Below are 18,847 nucleotides of genomic sequence, written 5' to 3' on the forward strand. Positions count from 1 at the left end.
ACTATCCCCGGTTGTTGCACCCCTTGCCCGGTGGCGAATGAACATCTCCGACAGACAGCACCCGGTGTACAGGGACAGACTGTACTGGAACGCGAATGGTTCCCTGGTGCTGTCCAACGTGCAGGTTAATGACAGTAACCGATACGAGACCCAAATCGACTGCTACCGCGAATCCTCAGTGAACACAACGAGAAAGATCTACGACTTGCGCGTATTCGGTAAGTAACTGATAGGGTGGGGGTGGTGTGGTTTACCGGTAAACCAGGGTTCGTGGGGCGTATCAGGAGACCGAGAGAAGGCCTGTGCGGGGGGTGATCCAGGTTCGGGTCGGACTGCAACAGCGCGCCAGGCTGCCGCATACGGGTGGCACCAGATGCCGGGTAGAGGTTGGCTTGGCCCCGGCAAAGGGTGTAGAGGTAACGCTAAAGCATGTTCCAGGGACTGGGTTTGTAGCTTCAATTCAAAGTACCCGGAGCCAAGGAGAGTCCAGGACTAACGCGAGAAATACAGGGTTGGGCATAATGGAATGACGGGGTCGCAGAGAGAAGGACGGGGAATAGCATGAGGTGGAGGAGGGGGTGGAGACGGGTGGCAGAGAGGTGAGTGGGGGAGGGAGCGGGTGGAGTTGTGCAGAAAGGAAAGGAAAGGAAAGCCAGCTTGGAGAATAGCCGGGTGGGGTGTGGGGAGTTGGAGACTTTGGGGAGAGTGTAAGCGCAGTGGTGAGGATACCAGGTGGGACTGGACACAGTAGAGCGATAGGCTGCTGAAGGAGGGAGAATGGGACGTTTGATCGAGGTATGAGGAGAAAAGTGGTGAGAAGAACAAGGGTTCGCTGAAGGGGTTAGGGAGAGGGTCGAGGGTGAATTAGGAGTTGCGGAGACGTGACATCCGAATGTCAGCAGCTTCCAACAAGGTGGAGTAGAAGATGTCTGTGTGTGGATTGTATTAATGTAGGACAGTCACTCTAGAGCATCTGTCAAACGGGATTGACGGATTAAATGCCTAGTCCTTGGCCACTGGATCGAGCCAAATGGAGTCTCGGCTGTGCTGGAGCCAACAGTGGGTGCACACAGACACCAAACCTCATCCTGACACACGTGCAGAGAGTTCACCCATTCACACACAGATTGATCTAACACATACACACTGACCCACTGACTTCATCACCCTCCCTCGGCCCTGACTCCTGTCTGTTGTCTATTTCTGTCATCTTCCCACTGACATCCTCAACTAACTGCAGCTTCCCTCCCTCGGTCTCAACCGATGACTATTTATTCCCTCCATAGTGATGCCTGACTTGCTGAGTGCATTCAGTATTCACTTTACCTAATTGCCTCTTACCTCCTTTAATTCCTTCACCCCAACAATACAGAATTCCCAAATCAGTGCCTTCCCAGCTTGCACTAATCCCCTCCATCACCCTCCATAACATTCTTTGTCTCCATCTGAGCACACTGTCTATGAATTTTCTATCTCCAACTTTAAATCACTACCCCACTCTCCAGTGCTTTCCTCCCCCAAGACCTAACCCATCTATTTACATTTAGCTCTCCATCACCAGCTCACTCCCCTGGGCACGTGGCAGTCACAACCATCAGTGTTCCAGAGCGCTGGCCATCCTCAACTCCAGCTAATTTGAACCCAACTCCTACTCTTTTTCTTCACATCCTGGACTTCATCCTTCAGTCTTTTCAGAAAAAAAGCCCCCTTTTCATCATGGTCCAGTGACAAAGGTCCAGCATTTGTCATAGCCTCTGAGAGAAGCTGCTCACTAAGAGGTACAAATATTATAATGTTGAATCTGTCCATTCTGACAAGATGGAAAATATATCATTGTCTATGGCATCCAGCACTAATTAGATTAATCAGCCATTCCACACAAAGAACATTCATAAAGACAAAAAAAAAGGAATGTAAGAACTTAGGAAATTGAGGAGAGAAAGCAATTTGGCCTCTGAGGCTCACTGATGCTCCTTTACCTTGTCCATGTCCTTGCCTATTTTTAAAAAAAATACACCTGTGCACTGAATGAATGAGACTCCATATTTATAAAATTAATTCGGTCAGGAACTAGTATGACTTCAGCCCAACATTGAACACTCATCTCCACTGACATGACTAAGCTTTATAATAATCACCAAGTTTTTTGGAACAAGAGTACAGGGAAACACAGTTGTAATTTATGTTAATCACAAATTCTTTGTTAGTTGCATCTCTGGAGCTCCCCACAGCTCAGCCAAAGAAGGATCACCACAGCAGTGAAATGGATATGTTACGGAGGGAAAATAACATTTATCAGTTAGAAACTTGGATGGAGCAATAGCAGATGGAATTTAATTCTGATGTGCACAGTGATGAATTTTGAAAGATCTAAAAGATCTAGTAAATTCTAGAGCCTCAGGGTGTTTTCTTGAACTAAGGGACTTTGGGTAGAAGTCCACAGATCCCTGAAAGTGGCAGGACAGGTGAAATGAGTGGTGAAGAAGCCATATGGGTTGCCTGGCAAAGAATATTGTTCCACTGTCCCAGTACTTCTGACAAATGTCGCTAGGCACAACTCAAACATCTATAGATTTGCCAATTACACTACTGTTGGCAGAATCTCAGATGTCAATGAGGAGCCATACAGGCATTGTTTCCTCTAAACTGCCTGGGTGCACGGCTGCACAGTAACTGAAATGTTTCCGCGCCCATAGCCCTTGTTGTGTAACAGCTGGAATCTGCTTATACATACTGTTAGTATAATTTTGAATTTATTCTAATTTAATTTTGTAATCTGTGGTGATATAATTCTGAAATACTCTGTAATTAATGTAAGAAATATAACACCGTCTAGTCAAATGAGTCTAATATTGCATTGTGCCTGTCAGTTGTTTAGACTCCCTGACATTGTTTACTTGTGTTGAGTTGTGATTTGTGTGAAAAATTCTATACTGTGACTTTTTTAGTAAGTAATCTTTCAAAAAATCATAATCTATTCTGAATTTCTTAATTAAAAATTGTTAGAACAAGTTAAAAAATCATTCTAAAATTGTTTGCATGTGTGTGGTTATTTCATTATAATTTAATTTTTTCCAACTTTTTTCAATTTTTTCAAAAAAATACTTATTATTTTGAGTACTGTATCCTAAAGAAGTCAAAACAAAAGGCAGAAGAATTAAATGCTTTAAAGAACAAACCTTGTATAAGATTTAAGGTAGAATGACTTTTGCAACTTGTAGATACTGAATTATCATCTTTGCTTAAAAATTTGCAATATTTTTACCTAATATATTGGTGATGTCACATCCACTATTTTATGGAGAAGTATAAGTTTGGGGGTTGAGTTCAGTAGTGGAAAAAAATGAAGAATGCAAGTTAGATCATTTAAAACATCTCAACCAGATAATTCATGTGGATGCAACCAGGAAAAAAAAACAGAATTTTGCACGTTAACTAAAATTCTAAAAGAGCGCAAAGCAAGAGTGAAATAAGATGCACAAAAGAAGTCTAACTCTGATATTAAAATTAATGTTTCTATGCATTATGTGCAAGAAATTCACACACGTGAATCCATTTAAAGTGCCACACAGTTTCCAGGCCATGCAAAGTTTTCCTGCTCAGAGGAATGGTTGGTCCACACAGCTGTAAAAAAACTAGACAGAACATTGTGGTACAGGTGTGAGATTGATCAGCTGTTTGTATGGTGTCATAATACAACCACACATTAACAATTAGCAAGACCAAGGAATTGATTCTGGGCTTCTGGAAAGGGAAGTCAGGAGAACATTAAGGGATTAACAGTGGAAAGGATGAGCAGTTTCAAGTTCATGGGCATTGACATCTCAGAGGATCTATCCTGAGCCCAACATATTGATGCAATCATGAAGCAAGCATGCCAGTAGACTTACCTCATTAGGACTTTTAGGAGAATGGGTGTGTCACAAAGTCTCTAGCAAATTTCTATAGCTGTACCATGGAGAGCAATCTGACTGGGTTGCATCATCACCTGGAATGGAAGCTCCAATGCGCAGGATCAAAAGAGACTGCAGAGATTTGTCAACTCAGCCAGCTGCATTATGAGCGCAACCCACACCACCATCCAGGATCTTCAAAAGGCAATGTCTCAAGAAGGTGCATCCATTATTAAAGAACTTGCCATCTAGGACATGCCCTCTTCTCATTACTACCATCAGGGAGAAGTTACAGGAGCTTGAGGACCTGCACTCAATGATTAAAGAACCACTTCTTCACCACCACCAAATCCCCTGCCTTCAGATTTTTGAACTTTCCATGAACTCATGAAGATTACATCACTATTCCACTTTCGCACATCTTATTTTTATTGTAATTTATAGTAATTTTTTAATGTCTTGTACTGTACTGTTACCACAAAATAACAAACTTAATGGCATATGTCAATTATAATCAACATAATTCTGATTCACCTGGGACATCATGTTACAACTTTATAAAACACTGGTTAGGGCCCACCTGGAGTATTGTGCATGGTTCCAGTTATCACACCATAGAAAGATGTGATTGCACTGGGCAGGGTGCAGAGAAGATTCACATGGAAGTTGCTTGCTTTGTGTTTTTCAGTTATAAGGAGAGATTCAATAGGGTGTGTTTATTTTCCTTGGAGCAGAAGAAACCAAGGGATGACCAGAAATGGATATTCAGAATTATTAGAGGGATAAATAGGGTAGGTGGTAAACAATCTTTTCCCCATGGTGACAAGTGTAATTGTAAGTTGAGAAATATGGGGTTCAGAGGGCATCTGAGTGGGAATTCTTTCACACCTAGTGTGGTCAGAATCTGGAATGCACTGACTGAGCAGATAGTGGAGGGAGGTGCTTTCAGAGTGTTTAAGAATGATTTAGACAATTACTGAGGCATAAGGGCTGTGGACTAAATGTGGATTAATGAGACTAGTAAAGGTGAATACAATGTTCAGCAAGGCCATAGTGATCCAAAGGTCCTGATCTGTGCTAAGATATTATCAGCCGCAAATCACTGAACACAGTCTCCTGATTTCCAAAATTAACTCTTCACCAGGGAAGTGGAAGTTGCTGTCAGTGTTACAGAGAGATGATGGTGAATATAGATGGTTTTGGTGTTACTAGAAAAAGAGAAACTGGTGATCTGAGATTTCTGTACATTTGCTAATCAACATATCTTACTTACAACCAAATTATTCAATTCTAAAATCCAGGAGTCCATATTATGGGCAGCGTGGGGTCGCTGGGTGGAAAGGGTTTATTATTATGCTGTATCTCTTGAAAAGAAAAGCAAGATTGTGTAATTGTTTTAACTACTATCTCCATTTCAGAACCAGTTTTGAAGCCAGTGATAACACAAATTTGGAAATGTCCATCTCCAAATATTACTCTGAGCTGCTCTGTCTCCAATGGAGCAAATGTTACATTCCACTGGGAAATTCTATCCCTGTCTGAAGGCACCAACAGAACCTTCGATGGGCCGGAACTGGTGGTGAACCATGAGAACGAGTGGAAACAACACACATTCAGGTGCATAGTGAAGAACAGAGTCAGCAATGCAAGTAGTGAACTCACTATCACAGAGTTGTGCAACGAAAATAATTTTGCACGTAAGTATGAAGAATAAAGTTTGTTCACAGTGCTGCATTAGATTCTTCCAATGTCTTCAGAACTATCCTCTCTCTTGATATGAAACAGAACATAGAACAGTGCAGCACGGTACTGGACATGTTGTGTCAATTTTTTAGCCTACTCCAAAATCAATCTAACCCTTCCCTCCCACACACTTCATTTTCTTTCATTCATGTGCCTTTCTAAGAGTCTCTTTAGTTCCCCCAAATTATCTGCCTCCACCACCATCCCTGGCACTGCATTCCACACAAATACTGCTCTCTGGGTAAAGAAAATCTACATCTGACATCCTCCATGTACTTTCCTCAAATCATCTTACAATTATGCCCTCTCATACTAGCCAATTCTGTCCTGGGAAAAGGTGCTGCCTCTCAACTCTATCTATTCTTCTTTTCATCTTGTATATCTCTTTGCAGTCACCTCTCGTCCTCCTTCAGAAAAGCTCTAGCTCACACAAACATTCCTCATGAGGCATTATCTTTAATCCAGGCAGCATCCTGGTAAATCTCCTGTGGATGAGGGGAGAAAAAATTTCTTCACTTAAAGGGTAGTGCAATGATCCAGAGGTGATAAGAGAGCTTAAGGTTAAGGAAACCTTAGGGAACAGTGATCACAATATGATTGAGTTCACTTTGAAATTTGAGAAGGGGAAACTAAATTCCAATGTGGAATAAAGGAAATTACAATGGCATGAGAGGGGAACTGGCCAAGGTTGACCGGGAGGGGACACTAGCAGGAAGGACAGCAGAGCAGTAATGGCTGGAGTTTCTGCAAAAAATGAGGGAAGTGCAAACCAAATATATTCCAAATATGTAGAAATTTTCAAATGGAAGAAGAACACTACTGTGGCTGACAAGTGATGTCAGAGCCAAAGTAAAAGCAAAAGAGAGGGCATGCAAGGAAGCCAAAGCTAGTGGGAAGATAGAGGATTGGGAAACTTTAAGAAACTTGCAGAAGGGAACTAAGAAAGTCATTGGGAAGAAAAAGATGAATTATGAAAGGAAGCTGGTGACTAATATCAAAGAAGATACTAAAAGCTTTTTTAAGTATATAAAGGGTAAAAGAGAGTTGAGGGTAGATATAGAACCATGGAATTACAGGGGAGTTACGAGCATGTGTGTAGCATTTAGCTGATTGGCAGGAAACAGAGTGGGAATAAAGGGATCCTATTCTGGTTGGCTGACAATTACCAGTGGAGTTCCACAGGGGTTGGTGCAGGGACTGCTGTTTTTTACGATGTATGTCAATGATTTGCACTATGGGATTAATGGATTTGTGGCTAAGTTTGCCGATGATATGAAGATAGGTGGAGGAATGGGTAGTGTTGGGGAAACAGAGCCTGCAGAGTGACTTAGAAAGCTTAAGGGAATGGGCAGAGAAGTGGCAAATGAAATACAATGTTGGAAAGTCTATGTACATGCGCTTTGGTGGAGGAAATAAATGGGCAGACTATTATTTACATGGGGAGAGAATTCAAAATGCAGAGATGCAAAGGGATCTGGGCGTCCTTGTGCAGGATACCCTAAAGGTTAACCTCTAGGTTGAGTCGATGGTGAAGAAGGCATTCATTTCTAGAGGTATAGAATATAACAGCAGATATGTGATGTTGATGCTCTATAGGCACTCATGAGACCACACCTGGAGTACTGTGTGCGGCTTTGGGCTCCTTATTTTAGAAATGATATACTGACATTGGAGAGGGTTCACAGAAGATTCACAAGAATGATTCCAGGAATGAAAGGGTTACCTTATGAGAAATGTCTGGCAGCTCTTGGACTGTATTCCCTGGAGTTCAGGAGAATGAGGGGGGATCTCATGGAAACATTCTGAATGTCAAAAGGCCTGAACAGATTCGATATGGCAAAGTTATATCCCATGGTAGGGGATTCTAAGACAAGAGGGCATAACTTCAGGATTGAAGGATGTCAATTTGGAACAGAGTTGCGAAGAAATTACATTAGTCGGAGGGTGGTAAATCTGTGGAATCTGTTGCTACGAGCGGCTGTGGAGGCCAAGTCATTGGGTGTATTTAAGGCAGAGATAAATAGATTCTTGATCAGCCAGGGCATCAAAGGGTATGGGGAGAAGGCAGAAGAGTGGGGATGACTGGAAGATTTGGATCAGCCCATGACTGAATGGTGCAGTAGACTCGATGGGGTGAATGACCTACTTACACTCCTATATCTTATGGTCTTATGGTAGTGAATCTTTGCAATTCTCATAAAGAGATAAGTTTTATTTGTCATATATATCGAAAGAGGGGTTCCTTGTGGCAATAGATGAGCAGGTGGTAAACACAAAAACTTACCATAATTACATGATACAACATATTCAAGACAATAAATGCAGGAAATACAATGAGAAACCGGAAACAATTCAACACCATACAGGATCCTGCAGTGGTTTAACTGAATCTGGTTACTTACACAATCAAGTGGCAGACATCAATCACCAGTATCTTACTGTAAAATACAAGCTCATAAACGACACCATACCTTACCATAAATACATGTGTGATCCAGTTTTAGAGTCAGAGTCCTATGAATTATATTATAACTAATCCATTATTACAGATCGCACAATCCATAATAACCATCCCGAGATAATTTTACAGGATAAACCACCAAGAACAACTTCATAGATACAGTCATTCTAAACACACATAGCATATAGGAATCAACGAATAAAAAACACCAGGAATATATTGAATTAGAAGAGGAAATTGAAAGACTATGGGACATAAACAAGGTTTATATTATCCCAAGTGTAATGACTACAACTAGTCTTATCCCAAAGTCACTACACAATGGCATTAAAAAATTAGACCTGGGCAACAATATTGGAGATTTCTGGAAATGTTAATCTGCAGAAAGCCACAAAATAAACACCACTAGAACAGTCTGAAAGTTCCTAGATATTGAGAAATGAGTGTGCTTGGGTATGCTGTATCTCAGGTTTTACCATATAGAGCTGAGAAAAATATACAATATATAAAAATAAATAAGCAATAAATATCAAAACCATGAGTTGTATAGTTTTTAAAAGTGAATCAGTTCAATGTTGGATGAGTGCATTTATTCCCTCTGGCACAAGAGACTGATGGATGAGTTGTAATAACGTTTCCTGAACCTGGAGGTGTCGTACTTGAAACTCCTGTACCTCCTCTCTGATGCAACAGCAAGAAGCAAGCATGGCTGGAATGGTAGGGGGCGGGATGGTGTTTGACAATGGATGCTGCTTTCCTGTGATAGCGCTCCTTGTAAATGTCCTCAGCGGTTGTGAGGGCCTTCCCGTGATATACTGGGCCATATCCACTACCTTTTACAGATTTTTTTATTCAAGGGTATTGATGTCACCAATATTAGAACAAGATGCAACCAGTCAGTATACTCTCCACAGCACATGTATAGAAATTGGTCCGTTTGAGATGACAAGCTGAATCCACACAAACGTATCAGAAAATAGAGGTGCTGCTGTGCCTTCTTTGTAACGGCCGTTACATGCTGGACCCAGACTGATCCTCTGAAATGATTAAACTGAGGAATTTAAAAGTGTTGACTCTCACCATCTCTGATGCCCCCAGGAGGACTGGCTCAGTTTTGAAGAGAGGTCATGAACCTGAAACTTCAGTTCTGTTTCTCTTGCCACAGATGCTCTTGGCCTGTTGGGCATTTCTGTATTTTCCATTCTTATTTTGATATATTGACAATTTTTTACTGAAAAACCAGGACTCTATCATGCAATATGTTCACACATACAAGTCATAGCGACACTGACATTTGATCCATCTTCTATTTATTTCTATGAAGCTTCCAACTGTTATAACTTGGGAGTCTTGACAAAGACATACTGACCTGAAATTGAAACTGAGGTTAACCATAACACTTAAAAATAGGAATTCAGTTTAGTTTCCTCACTAACTAGGGGAAATTAAAAATGCAAATATTCATCTGTAAACCTTTTAGTATGGAATAAGACTAGATCTAATTAGAGAGGTTGGAGTCATAAAGAGAATTCTAATTAATTTCACTGATTCTAACTAGAAAGGAATTTGGTTTGGTATATGTTGTCACTTTTTATCAGTGAAACCTACCTCCATATGTGCATGTTTTCTATTCACTGCCTCCTTTTGATCCCTGGAGCTTTTCATGGCCCACTAGCACCTGGTGTAGTTCTATGTAATTTCATTTTTATCAAAGAGAGTCCGGTGACCAGTCGCATGAGATAAGACAAACTAGTGACAAAAACAGGTGACGTGGACAGAAATAAGAGCAGGAATAGGCCATCTGGCTAGTCAAGCATGCTCAACCATTTAATAAGATCATAGCTGATCTGGCCATGGACTCATCTTCAGCTACCTACCTTTTCCCAATAATCCTTAATTCTCCTACTATGCAAAAATCTATCCTACCTTGTCTTAAATATATTTACTGTGGTAGCCCCCACTGCTGAAGTTAATGTCTTCCCGATACTATTGTACATATTTAGTTGGGTTGGAATCTTTTGGTGGAATTGTAGGGATATAACTGGTGGTATACAAATGCAAGTCCTTTCTCATTGAATTATTAGACTTCCTGGAGCTTTTGTTTGTTTGTCATTTGCTTTGTAATTTGGAGTCAATCTTCGTGCAACTTTGTTCATAGTTTTGAGTTTATGTTTTTTTGATCTGGAAGATGTAGGTTTTCCATTAATAATGATAGCAGTCTTCAAAGGCTTCTAGATTATAGGAACAAATGCAAGCCATTGCTACTGGTTCTGTTATGTGTATTAGCTGTTAATACAAATTCAGATTTGTAATCAATGACTACATTGATGAACACTACTGTGAACAATGATACAGTGTGATCTTACTGTGTATGTTATAAAGTCTTTCACCATTAATGTTCAAATTTCACAATCCAGATGTGGTTATAAGGAATCTTTTCCTTTATATTTTTGAGTTCAAAAACGATGGCTTTTCATTCAAAACTTATCAGACATGAAAGGTTCCCAAAAACTTTCCTCATCAACTAATATTTCATTCTATGATTGTTATCATTGATGTCATACTGATACCCAAACTTTGAAAATATTAAGAGACAGATCAGTTTAAAATGATGCACAAGCTCAGAAACTCAGTATTGCCCTTCTCTCTCATTTGAACATTAATAGTGATACAGGAGAGCTCTTGTATTGCTAGATACTATAAAATGGATTTTTAATTATTCTGTCTGCCAATGTATAGTATATTCACCACCGAAGTAAATTATCCAAGAAACATCAAACTACATATGTTTCAGATGTACTACAGAAACAATAATTAATGTTTATTTAATCAGATTGTTATCCTATCTTATCATTGTTTTAATACATTACAAATATTATTCTCTCCCTCTGATCTACTTTAGGTGAGCTCTGCCGATACATAGTTGCAGGAACATTGCTGTTACTTTTTCTTTTAATCATACTTAACTACCAAAAAGTAAAACAATGTGCACATGATGAACAAAATAGTAAGTAAAAATACTTTTTACAATTGTAAGATGTACAATTCTACTAATTTATTATTGATTATGTTTTTGTAGTCTTGCTAATAATGATACCCATTGTTATTGTACCATGTATTGTTACGTATTCAGGCAACAATAAATATAAGTGAGTTAGGCAAGGGTTTTTATAACAAATAACACGTTTATTAAACACTGAAAACAAACCCCCCCAAAAGTAAACAAACACTAATGTAACCGGAAAACAGCTGCTGTGCGGCAGCTTCACAGTTCTTAAAGCGATGCAACTCAAACAGTTCTTAAAGCGATGTTGCAAAAACAGTTGTTTAAAGTGATATTGCCAAAAGTTCAAAATGCTCAGTCCATTTTAAAAGGAGAGACTTTTTAAGGTGATTTAAATTCTCTTCCACGTCGTTTTCCTTCGATCCCCGGCGTCGAACTCTTCCCACAAAGAATTTTATGAAACGTAACGGATTAAAGGCACTGACCTTTCCTTCCACACTGTCCTCAATCTTCTGCTATCCCAGCAGAGATTAACGCGAGAACAGTCAACGAAATCCTTCCCAATGAGGATCACACAAGGTCGAAACCATTCCACTGTCGAAATTCGATTCTCCTCGATGTTTAACTCCCGAACTTCTATCTTCACTCTCCACTAGCAGTATTGTAAAGAAACTGCTGGCAATGACCTTTCAAACTTTAGGCAATAGATAAAACTTCATTTTTCAACTAAACTGCGTCATCACATTAAATCACGCAGTGGCATGAAGTCAGCTTGGCAAATCCAGCCACGAACTGCCCCTCCTCACAGGGAGGGGTCTTCCTTTTATACCCTGTAAAAAAAACCTGTCACATGACCTCTACTGGTGGGAAAATGACGTCACTCCACCATCACAAGACCATTACCTCAAGTCCAGTATAGCTTCAACCCCAGACACGTGACAAGGGTACCACTGTCACGTGTCACGAGTACGTAACAGTATACATATTGAAAACTTCTAATTTCCCTATCGAAATTGTTTGTATACAAGGTGAACAGTGACTATCCTTGTGGAACACTATTACAAATCTATTTTCAGTCTGAAGAGCCACTCTCAACTCCCATTTTTACGTTTCTGTTTTGAAAATAGCTTACTCCATGTTCCTTCTACTTGTCCCCTGATTCTAAATATCTGGATCCTGATTATGAATCAAACCTCTTGAAAATCTTTGTAAATTCCAGATACATCACATTCATTGCATTGTCCTTCTATTTTTTTGGCACATCACTGAATTCACTGAAACATGGAGAGCATTGTTTCTCAAAAACAATATTGTCAAGTTCATATTCTATTTGTATTCTGTTACATTGAGGAAAAAACTTCCCTTATACTTTTCCTACACCCATTAATTTGCCAGTAAACTTAACAGACCCAAACATCTGTTCCTACCTTGTGGATATATTGCATTGCAATAAAATATAAAGGTATTAGCTCATATACCGGTGAATTGTCAGAATCAATATAAAAATAAATCATAGAAAATTTACAATGACAATGACCAATCAGCTCAACAGACAACAGTGAAGGAGCTGCCTGGTGAAATTCCAGCAGTGTATCGTGCTGTATACTGTCGCTCTACGCATTGTCTTCATCATCCCCTTTGCCAGTGAATTATAAATCATCCTGTGTGAAAATTATTTTCCTCACCTTACTTCTGGTATTTGTGGTAATCGCTGCAACTCTACAACCTGTAGCTTTTACAACAGCAGAGCAGAGAAATGAGTTCTTCCTTATTATTCCATCAAGACCCAACCACCACATCTCCCCTCAAATAGTTCTGTACACCTCAATAAAGACTCTCCTCTCAGCCTTCTCACTGCCAAAGAAAAGAACTCCAATCTATCCAATTGCCTTCACAGATAAAAAGTTCTAGTTCTTGCAACACTCCTCTGCACTCTGTCCTAGGTGGGCGGCCTCGGCTGATTAGTAGGGAAACATCTGAAACAATACTAAAAATACTAAAAAATAAATAAATAAAATAAAATAAAATACTAAACATCCCTTAAACTTACAATAAATCCAGAAATTCATTAACTTTGAAATTTGTAAATGTCACCTTATAGGCAAAGGGGAACTTTACTTGAATCAATATGAAAGAGAGATTGAACTAAACAACAGAGATGTATTCAAGAAGAAATCTAATAAACAAGTAGCAGAATTGAACAGCAGATTGTGATGATTAAAATTCAAAGTTTGAAATAAATATTTTTTTATCAAATTACATATGTGAGGGCCTCTGTCGGCCAGAGTCGATCACGGATATTGTGTCCTAGTTGTCTAGATACGTTAGTCTGGGCAGTAAAATATGGAGAGAAGCTGTTGCCCATGTAGCAAGCTTGCCCTCTCCTTTCTTTGTCAATCTTATTATTAGTTGAATAAAAAAGTACATATATATATATACACACACATACACAAGAGGAGAATTATCACAAATATCTATATCAATAACAGTTTGAATAAAAGGAAAAATAACATTATCAAGATTAAGACAAAGTATTAATCTAATAGTATATAATAAAGAGAAGGGTAATTGATTCTCCTCTTATCCATTAAAAGAAAAAAAATAAAGAAACTTTTATAATCGACATAAACAAAGAAAAAACCTCAAAACACAAAAAAAAAGAATAAAAAAGAACTGGGCAGCTCATACTGAGAGTGAAAACCAAAAGAAAAACAAGGAAAAACTTTCTGATCAAATCCAAAACTTCAAAAGGTAACTGGAAGGGCCTTAAGTTGGAGCATATGAAAATATTGCATATATAAATAGAGCATATGATAGGTCGCCAAGTTTCCTCAAATTTAGAGGATGTATCAAATGTCCGAATTCTTATTTTCTCTAAACTTACAGGAGATAATGGAGGTAAGCCAATGAATAACAGTAGGTGGATTAGAATCCTTCCATTTAAGCAAAATGGTTCTCCTAGCCAATAAAGTTGTAAAAGCTATCATCCATTGAGCGGAAGCAGGAATATCTCTTGCTTCCGAAGGAATTATCCCAAAAATTGCTGTAAGTAAATTTGGTTGTAGATCCAAATTCAGAACCTTTGACTAAGTTTTGATGACTTCTTTCCAAAAGTTATCTAACTTGATGCACGACCTGAACATATGTGTTAAAGTAGCCACCTTGATATTATATCTATCACAAATAGGATTAATATTAGAAAAAATATGGGCTAATTTGTCATTTGACATATGCGCCCGATGCACTATCTTGAACTGTATCAAGGAGTTACGGGCGCAAATAGAAGAGATATTTACCAAATGAAAAATTTTATCTCACTGATTATCTGTAAGTGACTTTCGAAACTCCAGTTCCCACGTAGCTTTAATTCTATCATTAGGTAACATACGCAAGTTCAATAACCATTTATAAACTAGAGCTATCAGTCCTTTTTGAAATGGTTTGACCTGAAAAAGAGTATCAATAATATTGGGTGAATAAGCCAAAGAAAAATCTGGCAGTAAATTACGTAGGAAATTCCTAATTTGTAAATATCTAAAGTAGTGCACATTAGATAGATCATATTTATCCGCCAACTGAGTGAAAGACATTAGACAATTACCCAAAAACAAATCTAAAAAAGTTACTAATCCTTTGGTTTTCCAAATTGAAAAGGTCAATTCAAAAATAGAAAGTTTAAAAAAAAGTTAAGATGGATTTTACTAGAAAGAACAGTATTATTAAAGTCAAAGGATCTACAAAATTGAAATGAAATTCTTAATGTATGTTTAATAATAGGATTAAAATCTCGAGTACTGATCTTAGAAAGCAAAAAAGGAAGAGGAGCTCCCAATAAAGAAGCCAAAGAATACTCCTTCACTGAGTTTTTCTCCAAATCCACCCATAAGGGATGATCATATATATCTGGAAAATGAATCCAAAAAGTGATATAACGAATGTTAATTGCCCGGTAGTAAAATCTAAAAGTTTGGCAAAGCCATACCACCATAATTCTTTAATTTCTGCAATAAAAGATTACTCAATCTAGGATTTTTATTATTCCAAATAAAAGATAACATTTTAGAGTCTATTCTATCAAAAAACAGTTTAGGAACAAAAGAGGGGTTTGCTTGGAATACATATAAAAACTTCAGTAATACTATCATTTTAATAGCATTAATGCAGCCAGTTAATGATAATGTCATAGGATACTATTTAGAAATTACTTGCTGTGTATACTCAATTAATGGAAGAAAGTTATAATTATACGGGTCATTAAAATTTTTGGTAATTTTAATACCGAGATAAGTAACGTTATTTTTAGTAATACTAAAAGGAAATTGATCATATTGATCAAAATAATTGTTAATAGGAAATAGTTCACTTTTATGCAAATTTAATTTATATCCAGAAAAATGACTAAATTCAGAAAATATAGATAACAAAGCTGGAATTGGTTTCTTAGGATCTGAAATATAAACTAACAAGTCATCTGCATACAACAAAACCTTATGCACTTTATCTCCTTTCTTAATACCCAAAACCTCATTGTAGTCCCGAAGAGCAATAGCGCGAGGGTTGAAAGCTAAATTAAATAGCAGCGGACTGAGACGGCAACCCTACTGGGTATCTTTATATAACTTCTACACAAGCTAAAATAAGAAGATTTTTGATTACTAGTTATAACTGCCGCCAAAGGAGCTTGATAACTTAGTTTAATCCAAGAAATGAAGCATGAAACAAAATTAAATCTTTCTAAAACCTGAAATAAATAGGGCCATTCTACCCTATCAAAGGCTTTCTCTGCATCACGAGAAACAACACATTCAAATTCTTTAGATGGAGAGGAATGAATGATGCTCAGTAGTCTCTGAATATTAAAATATGAATATCTATTAATAAATCCAGTTTGATCCTTAGAAATAACCGTAGGTAAAATGTTCTCAAGTCTGTTAGCCAAAATCTTAGGAAAGAATTTTGGAATCGACATTTAATGGAGAAATGGGTCTGTAAGAGCTGCATTCAAATAAATCTTTTCCTTTTTTAGGTATCAATGAAATTGATGCCTCATAAAAGGTTTTCGGGAGGGTCCCAGAAAATATAGATTCAGTGAAGATCTGGCATAGATGAGGTGTAAGAATATCCATAAACGTCTTAAAAAATTCTACCATAAAACCATTGGGTCCCAGGGCTTGCTCTCTCCACACATCTGATGTACCCAAATGAATGGCAGAGACCAATACAGTTTGGTACCAGCACGGTCACAAGAGGTGCCAGTCAGCATTGAACTCGATGTAGAACTGCCTTAGGGACTCCAGCTCCAGATTTTTCACTTGGGGTTTACTCCTGAAGCCTTCCCCATGAGTGGGTATAGCTGCAAACAGTGGAGGTTTGGGATCAGCACTTTCCTTCCCCGAGATGAGCAGCCAACCATGGCTGATGTGCCCCATCTGTCCGAAGCAACTGCTTTTAAGGAGCCAGTAACCTGCCTTTGCCGATTCTCCTGTCAGTAGAAACAGTTCCACCAGGCTTAGTAGCTAAGCCACACGTGAAGGCCAGGAGCTGGACTTGGTTGTCAGAGGCTATTTGAGGCACACAACATTGTGAGCATTTGACAGATAGTAGGAGCTTGTCCCCATTGCCACCCCTGGCTGCAACAAGCTTAAAGAACCAAAGTACATATACATCACCATATACTCCCCTGAGATTCATTTGCTTACAGGCACTCACTAAATAAAAAAAATTAAAAAAAACACAATATTGATGAAAAATAAATAAGTAATAAATAGTGTGAACGTGAGTTGCAGAGTCATTGAAAGTGAGTCCTTTGGATGGGGAGTCAGTTCAATTTGGGGTGGGTAAAGTTATCCACTCTGGTTCAGGAGCTGGATGGTTGAGGGTTGATAACTGTTCCTGGTGGTGTGGGTCCTAAATCCCCTGTAACTCCTTCCTGATGACAGCAGCAAGAAAGAGCATAGCCTGAATTGTGGGTGTCCTATGGATGGAGTTAATTATTTACTTGTGTTTTGAGCATCTGCTAGTCACACATTTTTGGCAAGTTTTCAAAAACATGTTAATGATATAACTCTCATGGATTTTTCAGAGAAGGAGCAAAGAAGGCCTGGGGAGAAAGTGGTTTTCCTTTAAAATGGAATTATTGAACCAGATATATTGATGCTTTGAATTCATACTAAAGACAGCCCATTAACTGGACAGTCATTTTTGTACTGTTGGCCACCAATTGAAAACTGGAAGAAAATGAGTGAACTTCGACTGCTGCAGAATGAGGGTCAGTTATATTGACCTTTGTCCAACTCTGTATGACGGTGCAGTGGAACAGCAATGGATTTCACAGCATTAACATTGCCCAACTGAACTGAAATAAAATCAAAGCCTGAATTATAAGCATACATCTCCACAAGAGGGTGTATTTGATGGTTATAAGAGGTCTGGTACTTTATATTTCTGAAATACATCAGCTGAAGGAAATCTAATTTCCTTTGACTAACCTGAGGATATTGTTTCCAAATGTGTCATTATGTACAGTGTCTCTAGCTGGATCTTCATGTCAGTTAGGGTGAAATTATTTTTTCCGGATTGTATAGCTGTAAATTAAGATTGAGAATGAGCCACAAAACTGGAATTAATCATGGTCAATTTTAATAAAAATGTTCATCCACCAAACCCATACTGTCAATTTTGCATGCTCACAAACAAGAGAAAATCTGCAGATGCTGGAAATCCGAGTAACATACAAAATGCTGGAGGAACTCAGCACGTCAGGCAGCATCTATGGAAAAGAGTACAATCAACATTTCGACCCAAAACTTCAACTATGCTCTTTTCCATTGATGCTGCCTGGTCTGCTGAGTTCCTCCAGCATTTTGTGAGTTTTGCATGTTGATCAACCCCATGAAGCTGACCATTGTAAAAAATACTATGACATGCTGCAGATAATGTGATCAATAACCAAAGGTTTTTTTGTCATGAATACTGAGTGAACAGTTCATTTCTAAGGTCACTTGGACTACCCTCCTCTTCATAAAAGCAGGGAAAATAACACTGAGTATTGTAACTTAAAAATATTTTCTTGTCTCTTAATAAAATCTTTCTCTTTATTTTGTTCCAGTAGCTGATTTGACATTAAACCATATTTAAACAAATAATTTGATTGACATTGTATACTCATAATTTAGAAGACAGGAAAAGCAACATTAAAAGTACAATTTTGATGATGCATATTAAATGCACATCCACAACCAAAGAACCCATTAAATGTGCACAATTCTGTATGGAAAACAAGCAAATTAAAGATCAGGATGGTAATGAACTGTTGCTGCTTAAAACTGACGGAAACGATGCTGATTGGGGATGGATTCATCCTTGCTGGATTCCACGCAGGAAATGTGACTGCCGGTCAGGGATACAAGTGCGTTTATGGAAATGGAGTTTAAAACTCCCAATATCGATGATCTTGCTGGCAAGCGTACCGTCTCTGGTGAATAAAATTGATAATCTCAGAGTGCTGAATCATTCGGATGTTAAGACCACGTGTGTCCTTTGTTTCACAGAATCCTGGTTAACCCCTTCTGTACTGGACGCAGCGATTCAGATCAAGAGGTTTACTATACACCGTCAGAATAGATCTATAGAGTTTCTCCAAAGCAGAGATGGAGGAGTATGTGTCATGATCAACTCCACTTGGTGCACAAATATATCATTGCTGTCCCAATTTTGCTCACCAGACCTGGAATATCTCGCAGTTAA

General features: G+C 38.5%; 1 protein-coding gene across 1 annotated transcript; it reads left to right on the forward strand.

Moving 5' to 3' along the window:
- The first annotated feature begins 1 nt into the window (after position 1).
- Positions 2-17,821, forward strand: LOC140723901 (SLAM family member 9-like). The gene is made up of 4 exons (XM_073038442.1): positions 2-218; positions 5,312-5,590; positions 11,000-11,104; positions 17,184-17,821. Exons 1-4 carry the CDS (start codon positions 38-40, stop codon positions 17,225-17,227), a joined length of 609 nt encoding a protein of 202 aa, XP_072894543.1. The 5' UTR covers positions 2-37; the 3' UTR covers positions 17,228-17,821.
- The last annotated feature ends 1,026 nt before the right edge of the window (positions 17,822-18,847 follow it).

The sequence above is a fragment of the Hemitrygon akajei genome, chromosome 3, assembly GCF_048418815.1.
Source record: "Hemitrygon akajei chromosome 3, sHemAka1.3, whole genome shotgun sequence".
Taxonomy (NCBI): domain Eukaryota; kingdom Metazoa; phylum Chordata; class Chondrichthyes; order Myliobatiformes; family Dasyatidae; genus Hemitrygon; species Hemitrygon akajei.